Source organism: Eschscholzia californica, unplaced genomic scaffold (genome assembly GCF_041429995.1).
Source record: "Eschscholzia californica isolate CP2 unplaced genomic scaffold, dmEscCali1.0.p SCAF_3, whole genome shotgun sequence".
NCBI lineage: Eukaryota > Viridiplantae > Streptophyta > Magnoliopsida > Ranunculales > Papaveraceae > Eschscholzia > Eschscholzia californica.
In genome coordinates, this window is record NW_028238420.1 from 50498553 (window position 1) to 50518942 (window position 20390).

The 20390-nt window shown below is 35.6% G+C and overlaps 2 protein-coding genes and 1 long non-coding RNA gene across 15 annotated transcripts in view; 1 reads left to right on the forward strand and 2 right to left on the reverse strand.

Annotated features, from left to right (window-relative positions):
• Positions 1-20390, forward strand: part of LOC147551444 (uncharacterized) — a 39148-nt gene that overhangs the window by 962 nt on the left and 17796 nt on the right. The window contains exons 2-5 of one of the 3 annotated variants that reach the window (XR_015236875.1): positions 389-803; positions 896-1509; positions 1725-2216; positions 2299-2710. Coding sequence is in view for 2 of the 3 variants with exons in the window: in XM_086665848.1 (XP_086521974.1) it covers positions 389-803; positions 896-1312 (832 nt within the window). In the remaining variant the exon portion in view is untranslated. Of the gene's footprint in view, positions 1-388; positions 804-895; positions 1701-1724; positions 2217-2298; positions 2711-20390 lie in introns of those variants that run through there. The other 2 variants (XM_086665848.1, XM_086665843.1) reach the window with 2 other exon arrangements.
• Positions 182-11644, reverse strand: LOC147551445 (uncharacterized). Of its 2 annotated transcripts, XR_015236887.1 has the most exons (3): positions 11439-11644; positions 10905-10981; positions 182-3453 (listed from the first exon to the last, which is right to left on the reverse strand). It is a non-coding gene; the product is annotated as an uncharacterized LOC147551445 (long non-coding RNA). The 2 variants fall into 2 exon arrangements; XR_015236886.1 differs by lacking the exon at positions 182-3453 and having other exon boundaries at positions 10649-10981; positions 11439-11627.
• LOC147551446 (pentatricopeptide repeat-containing protein At1g08070, chloroplastic-like) lies at positions 12543-17847 on the reverse strand. 10 transcript variants are annotated; one of them, XR_015236870.1, is made up of 6 exons: positions 17703-17768; positions 14865-16961; positions 14654-14757; positions 14164-14485; positions 13523-13926; positions 12543-13357 (listed from the first exon to the last, which is right to left on the reverse strand). XR_015236870.1 is itself a non-coding variant. In XM_086665841.1 (3 exons), the coding sequence occupies exon 2, from the start codon at positions 16693-16695 to the stop codon at positions 14659-14661; it is 2037 nt and encodes a 678-aa protein (XP_086521967.1). In that variant the 5' UTR covers positions 16696-16961; positions 17703-17847; the 3' UTR covers positions 12543-13320; positions 14654-14658. The 10 variants fall into 10 exon arrangements, 1 of the variants encoding a protein (XP_086521967.1); XR_015236871.1 differs by having other exon boundaries at positions 14164-14479; positions 17703-17723; XR_015236872.1 differs by lacking the exon at positions 17703-17768 and having other exon boundaries at positions 14865-16834; positions 16882-17140.

Here is a 20390-nt window from a genome sequence, read left to right on the forward strand (position 1 = left end):
TTTGAGAGTTTTGGTGAATTGGGATCTTCTATTTAGGGTTTCAATGAATTTTTGGCTCCTACAACTATGATGTCATATCTTTTTACTCTCATTGTGTGAATTCGACTCGGGTGAATCAGAGTAGTCATAATATGATTACGAGTTGTCTTAGTTAGGCTCAAGATGGTAATTTTAGATAAGGTTCTCACAGAAAAGAATCAGCCAGTCAGACGAGTCAGACTAAACAAACATTCTGAAATTTGACTCAGAGTTTATTCAGATCTCAAGCCACATTTCAGATATGGGATAAAACACAAGCACACCTTAGTCCTGCAAAGTCAGATCAAAATGATGATAAATGTATATAAAGTTCTCCGTTGATTTCCTTTCGGATTACTCATTGTTACAGGAATAGAGCGGCTGAGAAACTTTATGGTTATTCAACAACGGAAGCGATCGGTCAGAATCTTGTCGAGCTTCTTGTGAGTCCCAGTGACTCTAGTGATGCTTATAAGGTAATAGAGCTGACAACCTTGGGGAAGAACTGGAGCGGGCAATTCCCTGTCAGGAGCAAGAACGGGGAGATATTTCTAGTCGTTGCAACAAGTGCCCCATTCTATGATGATAATGGTAGTTTGGTAGGGATTGTAACCGTAACATGCGAGTCACAACCCTTTCAGAGAATGTTGTACCCATCTTCTAACAACTTACCATTTGAATCCTATCCACGCGCTACTACTCCGCTTCAAAGTGATCCGACAACAACACCTCTGTTTCATTCTTTACAACCTTTGCAAGTTATGACCTCCAAAATATCGGATATGGTTAGTCTAAATTTTGAAACATATTCTTGTCCATTGAAGAAAATTTTTGTATATAGTTTATTTAGCTTCCATTATGTTTCTCGTATGTACAGGCCTCTAGAATGACCAACAAAGTCCGAGCAAAACTGATGGCCCCTGGGCAATGCGAAGACTGGAGTATAAATGGTCATTTCTATCATCAAGGTCTCTTAAAAGATGTTCTCAAAGTACATAGGGACACTGCTATTCCAAGTGGAGCTAGCATACTTAGAGAAGATCTAGCCACTCCTCCCCCTACTGTAACTTCTAACACTACCATTCAGGATGTTTCTGGTGATGAGGATTGCGGGAAGTTTGGGATCTGTAATATTATAAATTCGAAGACAGAGGCTTGGATTAATAAGAAGGGGATATCATGGTCATGGAAAGGAAGTCAACGAGATAGGCCGATAACAAGAACCACCACCAATAACGTGACACCTTCCTTGAATCATGATCAAGAAAATGACTTGGCGTCCAACGCAAAGTGAGAGAAATGGAAAGGTGAAAGTAAGAGGTTTGGAAATGAAGCCCCTGACTCCTTGTACTCTTCTTCAGATGTTAGCAGCACAACTAGTATGAGCAGTACCAGTAGAAGTAGTACTTTATATGAATCCGATGAGGAAAGACGCTTTCAATTGCGAAATCTAGTGGGGAGACCTGACTACTGGTGAACAAATAGGGCAAGGTCATATATCGTTTTTTCTTTCGTACTAGTTGCTTCCGTATTGTGCTTCAAAGTATCTAAATCAATGCAACTATGTACTGTTCAACGTTTCCTTCTATCATTCAATTCCTTTCAAGTTTCCAAGTGTATTCTGATTTTTAGTGCAGTTTGGTTCTGTTATTATAATATTTTAATTCTTCTCAACTCCTGAAGTGAAATCTGATTTATGATCTCAGGTTCACGTCTCATGGTCAATGGTGTGGGTCGGTATGTTACTTCCTGAACCTTCATTTGTAGGGAAATGGTAACTTAATCCATAGCCCTAATACTAACAATTTATGAGCCCCTTCGGGACCAAAGTTCCCACAGAATACTTTGGTAGTTCATTTTGTTGTTCATGCTCCTTGTCGACAAGGTGGTACTGTATTTACTTTTTTGTGAAATCTAATTGTCTTGGCCAATTATTATCGTAGAGTATAGGGTGATAAGAGAGAATCCTTTTTCAGTTCTCAGATCTATTGGTAGAAGCATCAACCATCTGTTGTAAAAGTAATCTATATTCACTCGCTTAACGGAACGAGCCCAAGTTACCTTTGGTCATGGAGACTACGGTGTTTGTGATTCCACAGGCTTGATCTTCAGAAGTGAATCCATTCTCTAGCAAAATTGGAGTATGCTCTGTGGGTGAAGAAGTTTCCGAGCAGAAACAGTGTTCATTCACAAGCAAGGTAACCACAGCATTTTTTTTTCTCCACTCTTTAACTACTCAACTAACTAGCTAATCTCTTTGACTCTTTCCATCATATACAGGTTTTCGTTGTATAGATGCGCATGCGACTTGGGGCCTAAGAATGAGCAGGAAAGGAGAGATGCTAAAGCCAAGTTTACTTCAGCAGAAAGTACGTAAACGAACTTCACCAACGACAGTCTTAACATATTAAGCATGTATATGAACCCCTAGACGAGGAGGCACTGACTTTAACAATTCGTTAATGAGAAAGAGAAAATGCATGAACAACGCATATTCAAGCCTAAACAGCTACACTACAAATACATCTCGCGCAACCTGTCATGGATAACATGACTTTGTACACGACAAAACCACAAGTTAAGTATTTATCGAGTAGCTAAAGCCTACAAATAACAGTCCCCACTGGCAAAATTTTAGGCCCTCGTAAAGTGAATGTTAAAAGTTGACGTTGGTTGCTTAGAAAACAAGAAACTATATACAAACACATGACCCACTGTTCAATCATTATCAATAGCTGCCCTATAAATTATGAATAAATCCTTCCATGTAAAACTAAGTTTCACTTCAGCAACACCAATGGTGTTACTAACTAGTACGATTACTATTGGCAAGGTCATATTCAAGCAAGACCATTTACAAGATGTTACTAAAGAATATCTATACATTTCCTATTTACACAGTAATATGACAAGTAATGACACATAACTATTCCATAAAATTAGCCAAGAAACTTGAATCTAGATTACTAAGCTATCTCTTCATCGGCCCAAACACATATAAACCATAAAAAAATTGGTTTTAGGTGTACAAAGTAGCAACTCAAACATAATAGCATTACCCAATTTCAAAGATTTGAAATTTCATAAAGAAACAATTATTGACATAAATGATAGTAATTTAGGTCAATGTTTGTGAGTGAGAGAGATGTGTTTGCATTATTAGTTCGGGCTAATATCAAACACAGGCTCAATTTAAACTTGACTGAAACAGAAATTCAATTTCGTCATCATTGTAATGTGTATGTAATATCAAACACAAGCCTAGGATAGAGACATGCAATTTCATCTACATTGTGTGTGTATATATATATATACATATTAAGTACACAAAAAAAGATTGGGTTTCGACAAACCTTGTGATTTGGACATCTCACTCCAGCTACGCTTTTCCACGGTTCGTTGCATTAATCGTGAACCAAATGCGCAAGCGGAAAACTATGACAAACAAGAAAGTTCATTCAACCATATAAAAAATGGTACATGATTATGGAAGTTCTTATTCTTTTATATTAGGATATATTTTGAATTAATTCTGAAATGTTAATTTTTTTTAAATCGGTTGCCTATAAGACCTCAAAAAGGCAATAAACCTTTCACCAACCATATTTTTTGGATTTCTTCAAACCTAAAGTTATGTAGCAACAGAAGGCCAGACACGAAAAAGAATTAAACAAAAACGTAGAAACAGAACAACATTCGTAGGGTACAGATGCTTATATGTACCAAAAATGGTCTGCATCAGAAATTACGTCACATTTATATCTTACTCTATACCAATAGAGTTTCTCGAGAAGCCACTACATGATTTCAGAGGCAACAATTGTTTTTAAGGAAAAAAGGTACCCCAAGAAAATTATACACTAAGATATTTTGTATTCCTAATTCTTCTGTTCATCAAAACATCTTGTTTCATTTTTAAATGTTCCCCCTTTTGATTTTTAGAGCCTAAACACTACAATACGATACTATGATCAAGTATGTTTTGTAACCAGATAATTGTATAGAAAAAAAGGGAAGCCTCAACAAACTAAAAACGAGCATTATTGCTTGTAAGAGGCTAAGAGCATGTCCAATCAAAACAAATATGGAAATAGGACATCACAACAAAACTGATCTATAACTACTATCTTCACTAGGCCGAAATTTCACCTACCATAGTCTTAACAAATTAAGCATACATATAGAAGCCCTAGACAAGGAGGTACTGATGTTAACTATTCATTAAGGACTAAGACCTCATAGGGAGATCAGAGTCAATTAGAAAACTAATAAATCCATGAAAAACGCATGTTCAAGCATTCAATAGCTTCCCTGTAAATACTTCTCGTGCAACCTTGCATGGATAATTATGGCTTTATACACCACAAAACCACAAGAAGTTAAGTATCTATCGAGTAGCAATGAAAAACAGTCCTCGATAAGAAAAAAAAATTGGCCTCTTGTAAAGTATGTGTTAAAAGTTGATGTTGGTTGATTGGGAAACAAGAAAATATATATAGAATACATGACCCATTGTTCAATCATCAATAGCTACCCTATAAATACTTCTCGCAACCTATCATGGATAATATGGCTTTATACACCACAGAACCACCATAAGTTAAGTATCTATTAAGTAGCTAGAAATAACAGTCACAATGGAGAAAATTTGGGCCCTTCCAAAATGCTTCTTCCAATCTGGTTTTTCAGAAACAGGAAACTACATAAATACATGTCACTTGGTTCAAGCATCAATAGCTTTACCATAAACACTTCTCGCGCAACCTATCATGGATGCCTGCCTCTATGCACCACAAAACCAAATATGCAACTCCATTAATGACTTTAGTTGGCCTAATTTGTCACCAATAATTTATCACAAAAACAAAAGATTAAGCATGCATATTAAACCCAACGAAAAGGAGATGTATACAAATATCAAATACTATGCAGAAATTCCCTATGGCAGTGAAGAACATGAAAATACGATCTTAGTAACACTGCCTAAGGTACCACACAAACTAAATAACAAACATGACAACAGCAATTTCAAGAAGTTCACGGAGAAGAACAGCAAAATGTGGAGTTTTACTTCAGCAGAAGGTACCAAACAAACTTCACCAACGATAGTCTTAACATATTAAGCATGTATACGAACCCCTAGGCAAGGAGGTACTGACTTTAACAACTCGTTAATGACAAAGATAAAATGCATGAACATCGCATGTTCAAGCATTAATAGCTTCACTACAACTACTTCTCGCGCAACCTGTCATGGATAACATGGCTTTGTACACCACTGGCAAAGTTTTGGGCCCTCTTAAAGTGAGTGTTAAGAGTTGATGTTGGTTGCTTTGAAAACAAGAACCTATACACAACACATGACCCACTGTTCAAGCATTATAGATAGCTGCCCAATAAATACTTCTCGCGCAACCTATCATGGATAATATGGCTTTATGCACCACAAACCACCGTAAGTTAAGTATCTATTGGGTAGCTAGAAATAACAGTCCCAATGTAGAAAATTTGTACCCTTGCAAAATACTTTTTTGAATCTAGATTTTTAGAAACAAGAAAATACATAAATACATGTCACTTGGGTCAAGCATCAATAGCTTTATTATAAATGCTTCTCGCGCAACCTATCATGAATGACTATATGCACCACAAAATCACCATAGGTTAAGTATTTATCGAGTAGCTAGAAACACCAGTACCAATGTAGAAATTTCGGCCCTCATAATATGGTTTTTGAGAGCTGGCGGCTGTTAATATTGTTTTCACCAAATTATGTTTTAAATTCGAAAAATATATTTATATGTGATAACAATCAAAACTATTAATTACCGAAACCAGAAACATATTTTATAAGCAGAAAATTGTACAAAAATAAAGCATACTCAATAAGTTAAGATACAAACATTTTTGCTGGTAAAAGCATGAACAGGTAAACAAATATGGAAACTCCCTTAATAGCTTTAGTTGGCCTAATTATAACCAATAATAGTCACAAAAGATTAAGCACGCATATTGAACCCAACGAAAAGGAGATGCACACACAAAGATCAAATACTACGCAAAAATTCCCTACGCCAGTCAAGATTATGAAGAGACAAATAAATATCTGAAACCAAATATAAAACTATCTAAGTAACCCTATCTGCCTAAGGTACCAAACAAACTAAATAACAAAGATGACAACAACAGATTCAAAAAGATCTGGTAGAAGAACAGCAAGATGTAGGGTTTTACTTCACTCGAAGGTACCAAACAAACTTCAGCAACGATATTCTTAACATATTAAGCATGTAAATGAACCCCTAGACAAGGAGGTACTGACTTTACAAATTCGAAGGTACCAAACAAACTTCACCAATCATATTCTTAACATATTAAGCATGTAAATGAACCCCTAGACAAGGAGGTATTGACTTTACAAATTCGTTAATGAGAAAGAGAAAATGCATGAACAACGCATATTCCAGCATTAATAGCTTCACTACAAATACTTCTCGCGCAACCTGTCATGGATAAAATGGCTTTGTACACCACAAAACCACAACAAGTTAAGTATCTATCGAGTCACTATTAAAAACAGTCCCCGATGGGAATATTATGGGCTCTTGTGAAGTGTTGGTAAAAAGTTGATGATGGATGATTAGAAAACAAGAAAATATATAGAATACGGGACCTATTGTACAAGCATCAACAGGTGCCCTATAATTTTTTTTTTGAAAAGTACAGATTCCCTATAAATACTTCTCGTGGAACCTATCATGGATGGCTATATACAACACAAACCCACCATAGGTTAAGTATTTATCGAGTAGCTAGAAATACCAGTACAGACGTAGAAATTTTGGCCCTCATAATGTAGTTTTTAAAAGTTGGCGCTTGTTAATATTGTTTTCAGCAAATTATGTGTTAAATTCGAAAAATATATAAATATATAAAAATAGTGCACACTCAATAAACTAAGATATAAACAGTTTTTGTTCTAAAAGCATGAACAAGTGAAACAAATATGGAAACTCGCTTACTAGCTTTAGTTGGCCTAATTATCACTTACAATAGTCTTAAAAGATTAAGCATGCACATTGAACCCAACAAAAAGGAGATATACACAAATATCAAATACTATAAAAAATTCCCTATGGCTGTCACAACTATGAAGAAACATATAGATATCAAAAGCCAATTATAAACAATCTAAGTAACCCTGACTAAGGTACCAACCAAACTAAATAACAAAGATACAAGAGCAATTTCGAAAATTTCGTAAAGAAGAACAGCAAAACGTAGGGTTTTACTTTAGTGGAAGGTACCAATCAAACTTCACTCACGATAGTCAAACAGATTATGCACGTATATGAACCCCTAGACAAGGACGTACTGATCTTAACACCTCAAAAGGATATCAACGTTAATTAGAAAACTAGTATATACATGAAGAAAACAAGTTCAAGCGTCAATAGCTTCCCTTCAAATACTTCTCGCGCAACCTATTATGGATAACATGGCTTTTTACACCACAAAACCACAACAAGTTAAGTATCTATCAAGTAGCTATAAAAAACAGTCCATGTTGGAAAAAATGTGGGCTCTTTTTGAAGTATGTGTTAAAAGTTGATGTTGATTCATTAGGACACAAGAAAATGTATATAGAATACATGACCCATTATTCAAGCATCACTAGCTGCATTATAAATACTTCTCGCGCAACCTATCATGGATAATATGGCGTTATGCACCACAAAACCACAACAAGTTAAGTATCTATCGAGTAGCTACAAAAAACAGTCCTTGTCAGAAAAAATTTGGGCTCTTTTGTATTATGTGTTAAAAGTTGATGTTCATTGATTAGAAAACAGTCCTTGTTAGAAAAAAACTGGGCTCTTTTGTATTATGTGTTAAAAGTTGATGTTCATTGATTAGAAAACAAGAAAATATACAGAATACATGACCCATTGTTAAAGCATCAATAGCTGCCTAATAAATACTTCTCGCGCAACCTATCATGGATAATATGGCGGTATACACCACAAAACCACCATAAGTTAAGTATCTATTGAGTAACTAGAAATAACAGTCCCAATGGAGAAAATTTGTGCCCAAGCAAAATACTTCTTCGAATCTAGTTTTTTAACAGGAAAATACATAGGAGTAAATAGATGTCTCTTGGTTCAAGTATCAATAGCTTTTTTTTTGAAACTTAGAATGAATATATTAGAAGAAGAAAACTGTGTACAGCGGAGTAGGATTCTTAGGATGACGTCTCACAACATCCAAGTCTCCCACTGAATAACTACATCAAGATAAGATACATTTTTAAATTTATCTATTCTCCTAAGTATCAATAGCTTTACTATAAATACTTCTCGCGCAACCTATCATGGGTGGCTATATCCACCACAAAACCACCATAGGTTAAGTATCTATCGAGTAGCTAGAAATACCAATACCAATACCAATGTACAAATTTTGGCCCTTGCAAAATACTTTTTCGAAGCTGGTTTGTTAGAAACAGGAAAACCACATAAATACATGTCACTTGGTTCAAGCATCAATAGCTTTACTATAAATACTTCTCGCGCAACCTATCACTAAAGTAAGATATACACATTTTTTTTTCTAAAAGCATGAACCACTGAAACAAATATGGAAACTCGCATACTAGCTTTAGTTGGCCTAGTTATCACCAACAATAGTCTTAAAAGATTAAGCATGCACATTGAACACGACAAAAAAGAGATAAGCACATATATCAAATACTAGGCAGTCACGACCATGAAGAGACATAAATATCAAAAACCAATTATAAAACAATCTAAGTAACCCCGACTAAGGTACCAAACAAACTAAATAACGAAGATGACACAAAAATTTCAGAAATTTCAGAAAGAAAACCAACAAAATGTAGGGTTTTACTACTTCAGTGGAAGGTACCAAGCAAACTTCACTGACGATAGTCAAACAGATTATGCACGTATATGAACCCCTAGACCAGGACGTACTGATTTTAACAATTCGCTAAGGATTAAGAACACAAAGGGATATCTAAGGTAATTAGTAAACTAGTATATACATGAAAAACACATGTTCAAACATCAATAGCTTCCCTATAAATACTTCTCGCGCAACCTGATATGGATAACACGGTTTTTACACCACAAAACCACAACAAGTTAAGTATCTATCGAGTAGCAGTCCTTGTTGGTAAAAATTTGGGCTCTTTTGGAGTATGGGGTAAACGTTTATGTTGATTGGTTAGAAAACAAGAAAATATACAGAACATGACCCATTGTTCAAGCATCAACAGCTGCCTTATAAATACTTCTCGCGCAACCTATCATGGATAATATGGCATTATACACCACAAAACCACCATAAGTTAAGTATTTATTGAGTAGCTAGAAATCACAGTCCCAATGGAGAAAATTTGTACCCTAGCAAAATACTTTTTCGAAACTAGTTTTTTTAGGAACAGGAAAATACATATATACATGTCACTAAGTTCAAGCATCAATAGCTTTACTATAAATACTTCTCGCGCAACCTATCATGGGTGGCTATATCCACCACAACACCACCATAGGTTAAGTATTTATCGAGAAACTAGAAATACCAACACAAATGTAGAAATTTTGGCCCTCATAATATAGTTTTTACAAGTTGGGGCTTGTTAATATTGTTCTCGACAAATTATGTTTTAATTTCGAAAATGTATATTAATATGTTAAAAATTGATGTTGATTGATTAGAAAACTAGTATATACACGAAAAATATATGTTCGAGCATCAATAGCTCCCCTATAAATACTTCTCGCGCAACCTGTTATGGATAACAAGGTTTTTACACCACAAAACCACAACGAGTTAAGTATCTATCGAGTAGTTATAAAAAACAATTTTTGTTGGAAAAAATTTGGGCTCTTTTGAAGTATGAGTTAAAAGTTGATTGGAAAACTAGTATATACATGAAAAATACATGTTCAAGCATCAATAGCTCCCCTATAAATACTTCTCGCGCAACCTGTTATGGATACCACGGTTTTTACACCGCAAAACCACAACAAGTTAAGTATCTATCGAGTTGCTATAAAAAAAGTCCTTGTTAGAAAAAATTTGGGCTCTTTTGTATTATGTGTTAAAAGTTGATGTTCATTGATTAGAAAACAAGAAAATATACAGAATACATGACCCATTGTTCAAGCATCAATAGCTGCCTTATAAATACTTCTCGCGCAACATATCATGGATAATATGGCGTTATACACCACAAAACCATCATAAGTTAAGTATCTATTGAGCAGCTAGAGATGACAGTCCCAATGGAGAAACTTTGTACCCTTACAAAATCCTTTTTCGAATTTAGTTTTTTAGAAACAGGAAAATACATACATACATGTAACTTGGTTCAGGCATCAATAGCTTTACTATAAATACTTCTTGCGCAACCTATCATGGGTGGCTATATCCACCACAACACCACCATAGGTTTAGTATTTATCGAGTCGCTAGAAATACCTATACAAATATAGAAATTTTGGCCTCGTAATATAGTTTTTAACGTTGGCGCTTGTTAATAGTGTTCTCAGCAAATTATGTTTTAAATTCGAAAATATATATATATATATTAATATAATTCAGAAACCATATATATATATATATATATTTTTTTTTTTTGAAACAGAAAATTGTACAAAAATTGTGCAGACTCAATAAACTAAGACTATGAAGCAATTCCCTATGGCCTTAAAGACTATAAAGCAATACATGACATCAAAAACTAAATATAAAACAACCTAAATAACCCTGCCTAAGGTATCAAACAAACTAAATAACCAAAAAGACAACAACAATTTCAAAAAGTTCAGGAAAAACAACAAAGTGTAAGGTTTTACTTGAGTGAAGCAGCAGCATCACCGGCATAATTCTCCTCAACAAAATTGATAGCATAGTCACCAGCCCCAGGTTTATCCTACGAAAACAGAGTAGTAATAAGGAAGTGTTCATGAGAGGAAAGAGATAGAGAGAGAGAATAACTTATTAGTAAAATTAGTATCTAACAACTCCTAGGTTTATCAATACCGGGATCTCTAAACATTCATGCAGCAGTTCCCGTAATAGAAGACGAATGGTTCCGTACGAACCCTAGAAAATTCAAGAATTTGCAAAATACTAGCATCAACAAGAAGGTGATTATTCCTAGAACTACCGCGTCGTCAAAGAGTTTGGGTACAACCACCGAACTACAAGAACTCGGCCAAACTCCTTAAAAAAAACTATCAAGAAACCCTAGTGATTTTGAAGAAACTTCAACTACCGCGTAATTTCAAGATCGATGGAAGAGATATGTGCAGAAGAAGAAAAAACCCTAATAATTACTTGAATGGAGATGAAAAAGGATCGGTAACTACTCTGTTCAAAGAAAGTACCAAGAAAACCAGAAACCCTAATCTGGCGGATTTTGTTCGTTGAGATGAATCGTCTTCCGTCGTCGTTCTTGTCCATCGTCGTACTTCCGTCGTCGTTCTTGTCTCCATCGATCTTGCCTCGTTGATCTCCCGCGTCCTTCTTCCCCCTCCCTTCTCCCGCGTCCTTCTTCCCCCTCCCTTCTCCCGCGTTCTAGATTTTACCCACCTTTTTTTCCCCAATTTCAATCCCTTTCAGTACGTACGCGTAAACGCATGAAATCCGTTTAGCCCGTTTCTTTATTACCGTTATAAACAGGAAGCACAAGTGCCCACCGCCCCAACCCATTGTTGATATTGACTATTTTGTCCTTATATCTAGTTTTAAAGTGGCCATAGAGTCTTTTTCTTTTTTTTTTTTTTGTTGGAAAGGCAATAGAGTCTGTTAGACAAAATTCATTAACGTAATTCGAAAGGTTTTCCTGCACACTTATAGCACTTTAGCGGAGTATATTAGCAACGTGATCGAAGCGAATAGAAAGACCCTTTTATTGATAATTCCAAGTTGTGTTGTGAAACAAACGAAAAAATATTACTTGGATTCATGAAATCATGAATCCCGTTATGAAATTGAATACAGTTTCCGGAACTCTTTTATTTCACTCTTCTTCTCCAGGGGGCTGATGCATCAAAACAGTTTTGTTTGTACCATATTCTTAAAGTTTATGTGTGTATTGTGTCTTTTTCTCGTTGTCTCAATCGAATGGATGCAAAATCAATCTGACTCAGATAAAAAACAAACGCTGTCGTAGCATTTTTTTAATAGAAAATGCTATGAATTTTATACTACCGTCTTACCCACCCCCAAAGGTAAATCTACCTTCGATCTCCTGTACTGTGCAACTCACCGACAAGCCTAAATTTTTGTTTTCTATTGTAGCTCCATGGCCATTTAGTACGGATTTCTCCAAAGATGCATCACTCTTTCAAACTGCATTACTATTTGTTTTTCGTTTAAGATTTATAGTGACTAATTTGCTAACTTTACTTTTAACATTATTGGGAATGCCTTTTTTAATACTATAAAAGTAGTACTAATAAAGAGTACCAGACTCAGATCGTCACAGCTTTTCTGAAGGAATTTATGGCTCCTTATTTTAAGACAAGAGTAATATAAAAAACACATAGTTGCAGTGATTTAGATACTTTGAAGCACACAACAAAAGCAACTAGTACGAAAAAAAAAAAGATAAATGACCTTGCCCTATTTGTTCACCAGTAGTCAAATCTTCCCACTAGATTTCGCAATTGACGGCGTCTTTCCTCATCGGATTCATATGAAGTACCACTACTACTACTACTGCTGCTACTACTCTTACTGCTGACAATAGTTGTGCTGCTAACATATGAAGAAGAGTACAAGGAATCAGAGGCTTCATTTCCAAACCTCTTACTTTCTGCTTTCCAAATCTCTCTCTTTTGGTTTGGAATTTGGATACCTTATACGTACCCGCCAAGTCATTTTCTTGATCATGATGTAAGGAAGGCGTCACATTATTGGTGGTCCTTGTTATCGGGGTATCTGGTTGACTTCCTTTCCATGCCCATGATATCACCTTGTTATGAACCAAGCCTCTGTCTTCAAATTTATGATATTACGGATCCCAAACTTCTCACCATCCTCATCACCAGAAACATGAAAGAGTTTTCCCATGGACTTTTCCCGAATGGTAGTGTTAGAAGTTACATTAGGGGGAGCCGGGAGGAGTGACTAAATCTCCTATAAGTATGCTAGCTCCACTTGAAATAGCATTGTCCCTATGTATCGAGAGAACATCTTTGAAGAGTCCTTGATTATAGAAATGACTCTCTATATTCCAGTCCTCGCATTGGTCAGTCTGGAGGCCTGTACATACAAAAAACATATTGGTCAGTCTGGAGGCCTGTACATACAAAAAACATATTGGAAGCTAAATAAACTATATATGCAGCAGGGACTTTGTTGGTCACTCTGGAGGCCTGTACATACAAAAAACATATTGGAAGCTAAATAAACTATATATGCAAGATTTTTTTTCAATGACCAAGTATTTAAAATTTGAACTAACCATATCCAATATCTTGGAGGTCATAACTTGCAAAGGTTCTAAAGAATGAAAAGGAGGTTTTGTTGTCGGATCGCTTTGAAGTGGAGTAGCACTTGGATAGGATTCAAATGGTAAATTTTTAGAAGATGGGTAAAGCATTCTCTGAAACGGTTGTGCCTCGCATGATACGGAAACAACCCCTACCAAACTACCATTATCATCGTAAAATGGAGCACTTGTTACAACACTAGAAAAAATTCCCTGCACTTGTTCCTGACAGGGAATTGCCCGCTCCAGTTCTTCCCCAAGGTTATCAGCTCTATTAACTTATATGCATCACTAGAGTCGTCGGGATTCACTACAAGCTCGACAAGATTCTGTCCGATCGCTTCAGTTGCAGAATAACCATAAAGTTTCTCCGCTTCCTGTAACAATGAGTAATCCAAAGGTGGTGGTTGTTTTTATCCCTAAGTCAGGTCTGAAATCTTGCTCGAGAACTGAATTGACTCTATCAAATTTCAGAATGTTTGTTTAGTCTGACTCGACTGACTGGCTGATTCTTGTCCGTAAGAACCTTACCGGAAGTTACGATGGTGAACCTGACTAAGACAACTCACAATTCACAGGAAACCATATCAGTAAAATCAACTGCGAAAACTCACCAATGTATTATCCCACCGGTGAGCTTAAAGATAAGAATAGCTTGACCCATGGATCCCAAGATATTCATGTACTGCTTATTACTAAAATTACTCAATAATGGCGGATCTGGTTTACTTCTTCTTTTAGGGATTGTGGGTTTACACCAACTAATCTCTCCACCTCCTTTGCTCCTTTCTAATCTCTGATGAGACGAAACGGAGTAAGGATTTCTCTGGTACCCATAACTCAATCTGGGTTCAATTTGATTAGCTTTGGTACCCGAACAGTCTCTCTGATGAATCAATCTGGAAATTTCTTCTTTTAGATGAGCATGTCCTGTTTCTAATTCACGGATTTAACAAAGATGTTAATCTATCCCAAATCAAATTTTAGATATGGGTTACAAAAAAAAAGTACAATTACAGTTATTATTTCTTTATCTATCTCTCGAGTCTTGACAGGTATTAATCAAGTTGAAAGAAAAGAAATCCTAAGAGGAGACCACCTTACCTTCGTTACCAGAAGTCCATACAAGAACAGGAACCTCGGGTAAAATGGTGAAAGCGACTTCGATCTCTTGCAATTATTTGTCGATCAAAAACCTTCGATATAACCTTAATAAAAGAATGACAATCATTACAAACACGAAGATTCTTAACAATTCTAATTGGAGAACCAGGGGAAGTACTAATTAAGCCAAAAGCAATAGCTAACTTCTCACTATGAAAGCTTAAAGAATTCTCTTTTTCTTCCTCTTCTATATCGAACAGTACTTCAGCCGTTTCGGATTCATGACCACCAGCCAGTTCCACTCGTCGTCTCATCTCTTTCATCATCATATAAATCTTTTCTGTTTGAGGATGAGATAAATCACCTGCAATAAACTTATGTATCGAACCATTTATCTCAATCCAACTATATCCTGGGATTTTCTCAACTCCCCTTAATTTCATCTCTTTCCTTATTTTTGAAGCTTCACTCCACTGGTTTTTTCCAGCATAAAGGTTCGATAGCAGTACATATCGTCCACAAGAATCGGGTTCCATTTCTATTACTCGTTTTCCTATCTTCTCCGCTGAAGCAAAGTTTCTTCCGATTCCAATCCTATTCAACCCTAGAATGAGAGTTGTCCATACGACTTCATTAGGTTTGATGGGCATATTCTCAATGAATGATAACGCGTCATCTACCAACTTAGCTCTACATAACAAATCAACCATACATCCATAATGTTCCATCCTCGGTTTGATATCATAAACTTCCTTCATCAATCTAAAAATCTCCAGACCTTTATTAATCAATCCCGTGTGACCACAAGCACATAATAATCCGATAAACGTGACACTATCAGGTGTTACTCCCTCAATTTTCATCTGCTCGAAAAACCTCAGTGCATCCAAGCCACGACCGTTCATAGCAAACCCTCCAATTACCGAATTCCAGGTGAAAACATTCTTCGTTTCCATCTTATTGAAGACTTGTAATGCTAAATCCATGCAACCACACTTAGCATACATATCGATAAGAGAAGTTTCTAATACAATATCTGGATTGACTCTGTATCTAAGCATTAAAAGATGTATATATTTGCCTTGATCAAGAGCTCCTATTTGAGCACAAGCTGAAATGACACTCACAAGTATGACTCCATCAGGTATAATCTTCTCAAACTGCATTTTCCCAAACAAAATTAAAGACTCTACGAAAAAACCCGAATTTGCTAAACCCGAAATCATGGACGTCCAAGTAAGAATATCACGTTCCACCATGCTTTCGAACAAAATTTGAGCAGAACCCAAATCACCACATTTACAGTACATATCTAAAAATGCATTACAAAGATGGAGATTTTGATGAAAACCAATTTCTTTTGAGTACAAATGAAGAAGTAACCCTTCTTCTAAATTACCTGATAATGTACAAGCTGAGACCATATTAAGAATTGTAACTTCATCAGGCTCTATTTTATCACTTTCTCTCATCTTTTTGAATAAATCAAAAGCTTCCTGATAAAATCCTTCATTAACATGTGCTCCAATTATTGCATTCCAAGTTACAATATCTCTTTTAGGAGTTTCGTCGAATAGCTTACAAGCATTTTCATAACAACCCGATTTCGAGTACATCTGAATCAAAGAATTAAGTACAAAAACATCCAATTGAAACCCAATTTTCACAGTTTGACAATGTAATCTCATACCAAATTGTATTAGTTTTTTAGATCTAGCACAAGCAGTTAAAACAAAAGTGTAAGTGAAATTATCAGGATGAATACCAGATTGTATCATTAAGTTGTAAAGAGAGATTGATTCAGATGGGTAAGAACTTTTAGAGTAAGCTCTAATCATTGTATTCCATAAGAATATATCTGGGTTTTCAATCTGATTGAAGATTTTATGGGCATAATTGAGATTTCCAGATTGAGAAAGAGCAAGGAAAGAGATGAGTTTAGTAGAAGCAAAGGTTTCCTGAAAGATGTGATTTCTAAGGAGAAAAGCGTGGGCTTGTTTTGTTTTGATGATTGAAGTGCAGTGATTCTTCAACCAATTCATTGAAGGTTGAAATTTTCAGAGAGATAATTGGTTCCGACCACCGGCGGGAAATGATAGGTTTAATCTCCGGCGATGAAGGGTAAAAGGTCAGAGGGAAAACAGAGTTGTTAATTTTCTCCCGAGGAGACCGCCCTACCTGCTACCCTGAAATGCCAAAAGGCCGAGAAAAAAAAACCAATAGGCTACAGATGTATTGCCCTAATACCTACCTCTTCTCACACAAAAAAAAAATTCAACAGTCGGCATAAAAGTACACTAACTATTAGCTACGATAACGTCGTGCCAAAAAAATTCATGATCAATTGGTTGGTACTACATTCGATGCGAAAAAAAAAAACATAATAGTGCATAAACTTGGTTGAGCTCAAGTCTTGAATCCAGAGATAGAATGGGGAAAACATAATATAAATCCAAGAAAAACTTTATCAATCTATTAGGTTGTCTCATCTCAAAAGAGAGAATGTTTTGGGGGCATTCCGATAATCGAACTCTAGACATTTCGCACCAAAAGCTCTCGTACCCAAAGAGAGAATCATACCACTAGACCATTAGTAGAAGCATCAACCATCTGTTGTAAAAATAAATTATATTCACTCGCTTAACCATAACCATGGAACGAACCCAAGTTACCTCTGCTCATATAGACTATGGTGTTGTGATTCCAGAGGCTTGATCTTCACATAAGTGAATCCATTCTCTAGCAAATTTGTTGTATGTTTTGTGGGCGAAGAAGTTTCCGAGCAGAAACAGTGTAACTGTGTAATGGACAAGTTCATTCACAAGCAACGTATCCACAACATTTTTTTTCTTGACTGTTAAACTACTCAACTAACTACTCTTTCCATCATATACAAGTTTCCGTCGTATAGATGCGCATGCGACTTGGGACCTAAGAATGAGCAGGAAAGGACGGATGCTAAAGCTAAGTTAGGAAAATTTTGTTTTACCAAACTATCCTCAGACGCCCCGGAGAATCTTAAGACGCATCACAAGCAACTAGGTGTGACTCTTTTGATCTTTTGAGTTGTGAAACTGAATACAGTTTATGAAACTCTTTTATTTCACTCTTCTTCGGCGGGGCCGATGCAGCAAAATGGTTTTGTTTGTACCATATTCTTCAAGTTTATGTTTGTACTGTGTCTTTTTCTTATTGTCTTAATCAAATGGAAGCAAAATCAACCTGACTCAGTCATCCAGATGAGTCGGTAAAAAACAAACAAACAGAGATATAACTTAAGTCAATTTAAAGCGGGAGTCAGATTTCAGATCTGACTTAGAGAAAAACAAACGTTGTCGTAGCATTTTTTTTAATAGAAAATGCTATGAGTTTTGTACTACCGTCTTACCCTGATATAAATCTAGCTTTGAACCCCAGTCCTCGTGCAACTCACCTACAAGTCTAAGTTTTTCTTTTTTTCTTTTGTAGCACGATGCCCATTTAGTACGTATTTCCCCAAAGATGTGTTCAACTGCATTATTATTTGTTTTCGGTATAAAATTTATACTGACTAATTTGCTAACTTACTTCGAACATTGGGAATGCCTTTTTTATTATAAAAGTACTACTGATAAAGAGTGCCAGACTCAGCGTCACAACTTTCTCAAGGAATTATGGCTCCTTATTTTAAGACAGAGTAACTGATTGCCGCCATAACATTTATGAAAGAACCGGTTCGAAACATGGAAACAATATAGCGTAGATTCAGTGTACCAGTTTCTTCTTCTTACCTCTTTCCTTCTTATTGTCAATTTAACACCATTAATACTCTCCTCATGTTCAAGTTTGTGAATCTAGGGTTTTCGCAGAGAAAGAGAGAGAGGTCGAAATGAGGAATTAGGGCAAATCTTTGCCTTTTATATCTAGGTCATGTTCTGACCAAGACTTAGTCAAGAAGACCAATGTCAAGTCAAGCTAAGAAGACCAATGCCAAGTCAAGCTAAGAAGACCAATGTCAAGTCAAGCCAAGAAGACCAATAGTCAAGTCAAGATGCTCTCTGGTCAAACCGAGTCAAGGAAGTCTTCTGACTAAGTCAACCTGCAACAAGAATAACTAACTTTAGTTAGTTACAACTAAAATCTGTTTTAGTTAACTAACTACTTTTCTAATCTTTCTTTCTCTTCTTCTTTAGTTTCTCATTAGTATAAATAAACTTGTAATAAACCTAAATGATCATTGATTGAAAAATAAAATAGAGTTCTTAGAATTTCTTACATGGTATCAGTCTAGGTCTTTTGTGATCCAAAAGCTAGGGTTCTTCGAGCTCAATAACAATCATCATCATCTCGCAACAAAGAAAACATTCAACATTCAGAAAATTCAACATTCAATATCAAAATTCAGAAAATTCAACATCAAAATTCAGAAGATTCAACATCAAAATTCAGAAGATTCAAGATTATAATCAAGTTTTTTCAAAGTTTTTGATCAAAATTACAACAAAATACAACTATACTTACTGTTTTTCCGGGCTTTTCTTCAAGCTTTCATCAAATGACTTCAATTACAGGTAATCTGCCTCCAATTTCATCAGTTACTAGTTTCATAACTGAAAAGTTAGATGATTCTAACTTTCTTATGTGGAAAGATCAAATAGAAACCCTTCTAAGTACTTATGAGTTACTAGGGTTTGTCACTGGCACAATAGAAGCACCTCCACAGCTTACTTTCATTCATGGAGTTGAACAAATCAACCCAGATTTTATACAGTGGAGAAGTAAAGAGAATTTTGTGAAATCTTATCTCAAAAGTACTCTTTCCAAATCTATTTACTATGATACTTATGGCCTTCAAACTGCCAAGGAAATTTGGGATTATCTAGTTCTTACAAACAATGAAGGCCTTGAATCTCAAAAAGACCAATTGAGAAAAAAATTGCAAAATATAAAAAAGGGAAACTCTACCATATCTGTTTATCTCAGGGAATTGAAACAAATTTCTGATTCTTTACTATCTGTTAATGACAAAGTAAATGAATCAGAACTAGTAAGAATTGCTATTCAAGGGTTAAGTGTGGATTATGATCAATTTACTATTGCTGTGAGGGCAAACAATGAGCACTTAACATTTGCTCAATTAAAGTCTAGGTTAATACAACATGAACAGTGGTTATTATCAAGAGAAGTTGATCATGAAGCTTATTATGTAAGGAGATATAATCAACAACAACAAACTAGACAGAGTTATAAATCCTCTCCTTCTTATTATAAGAATCAACCCATGGTTAAAAAAGATGAGAATATATCATCCCCTCAAGTCTCAGGAGGATCAAATCAACACTATAAAGGAAAAAGGGCAGATGACTTTGATTTCTCAAAAGTCCCTTGTGGAATTTGTAAAAGATGGGGGCATTCAGCAGGTGTCTGTTATTTTAGATATCAACAAAACAAGAATCATATGGGCTACCACTCTGAATCACAAGATAAACAAGATAAACAAGATCTTCCCTTAGGAAATTCTACAAATATGCAAGATTCACAGTCTTATCTTTATGAGGATGAAGTCTTATTAGAATGTAATAATGCAGAATTATATGATTCAAGTATGTTTCAAGGCTATCATAGTTCAAATGATGAGGATATTTTCCAAGAATGTCACACTGCTATTGTTCAAAATATGGCAGAAGATGTGTTTTTTGACTGTGAGTCATCTGATATTACAGCAGAAGAGTGTCATGTTGTTACTACAACTACAACT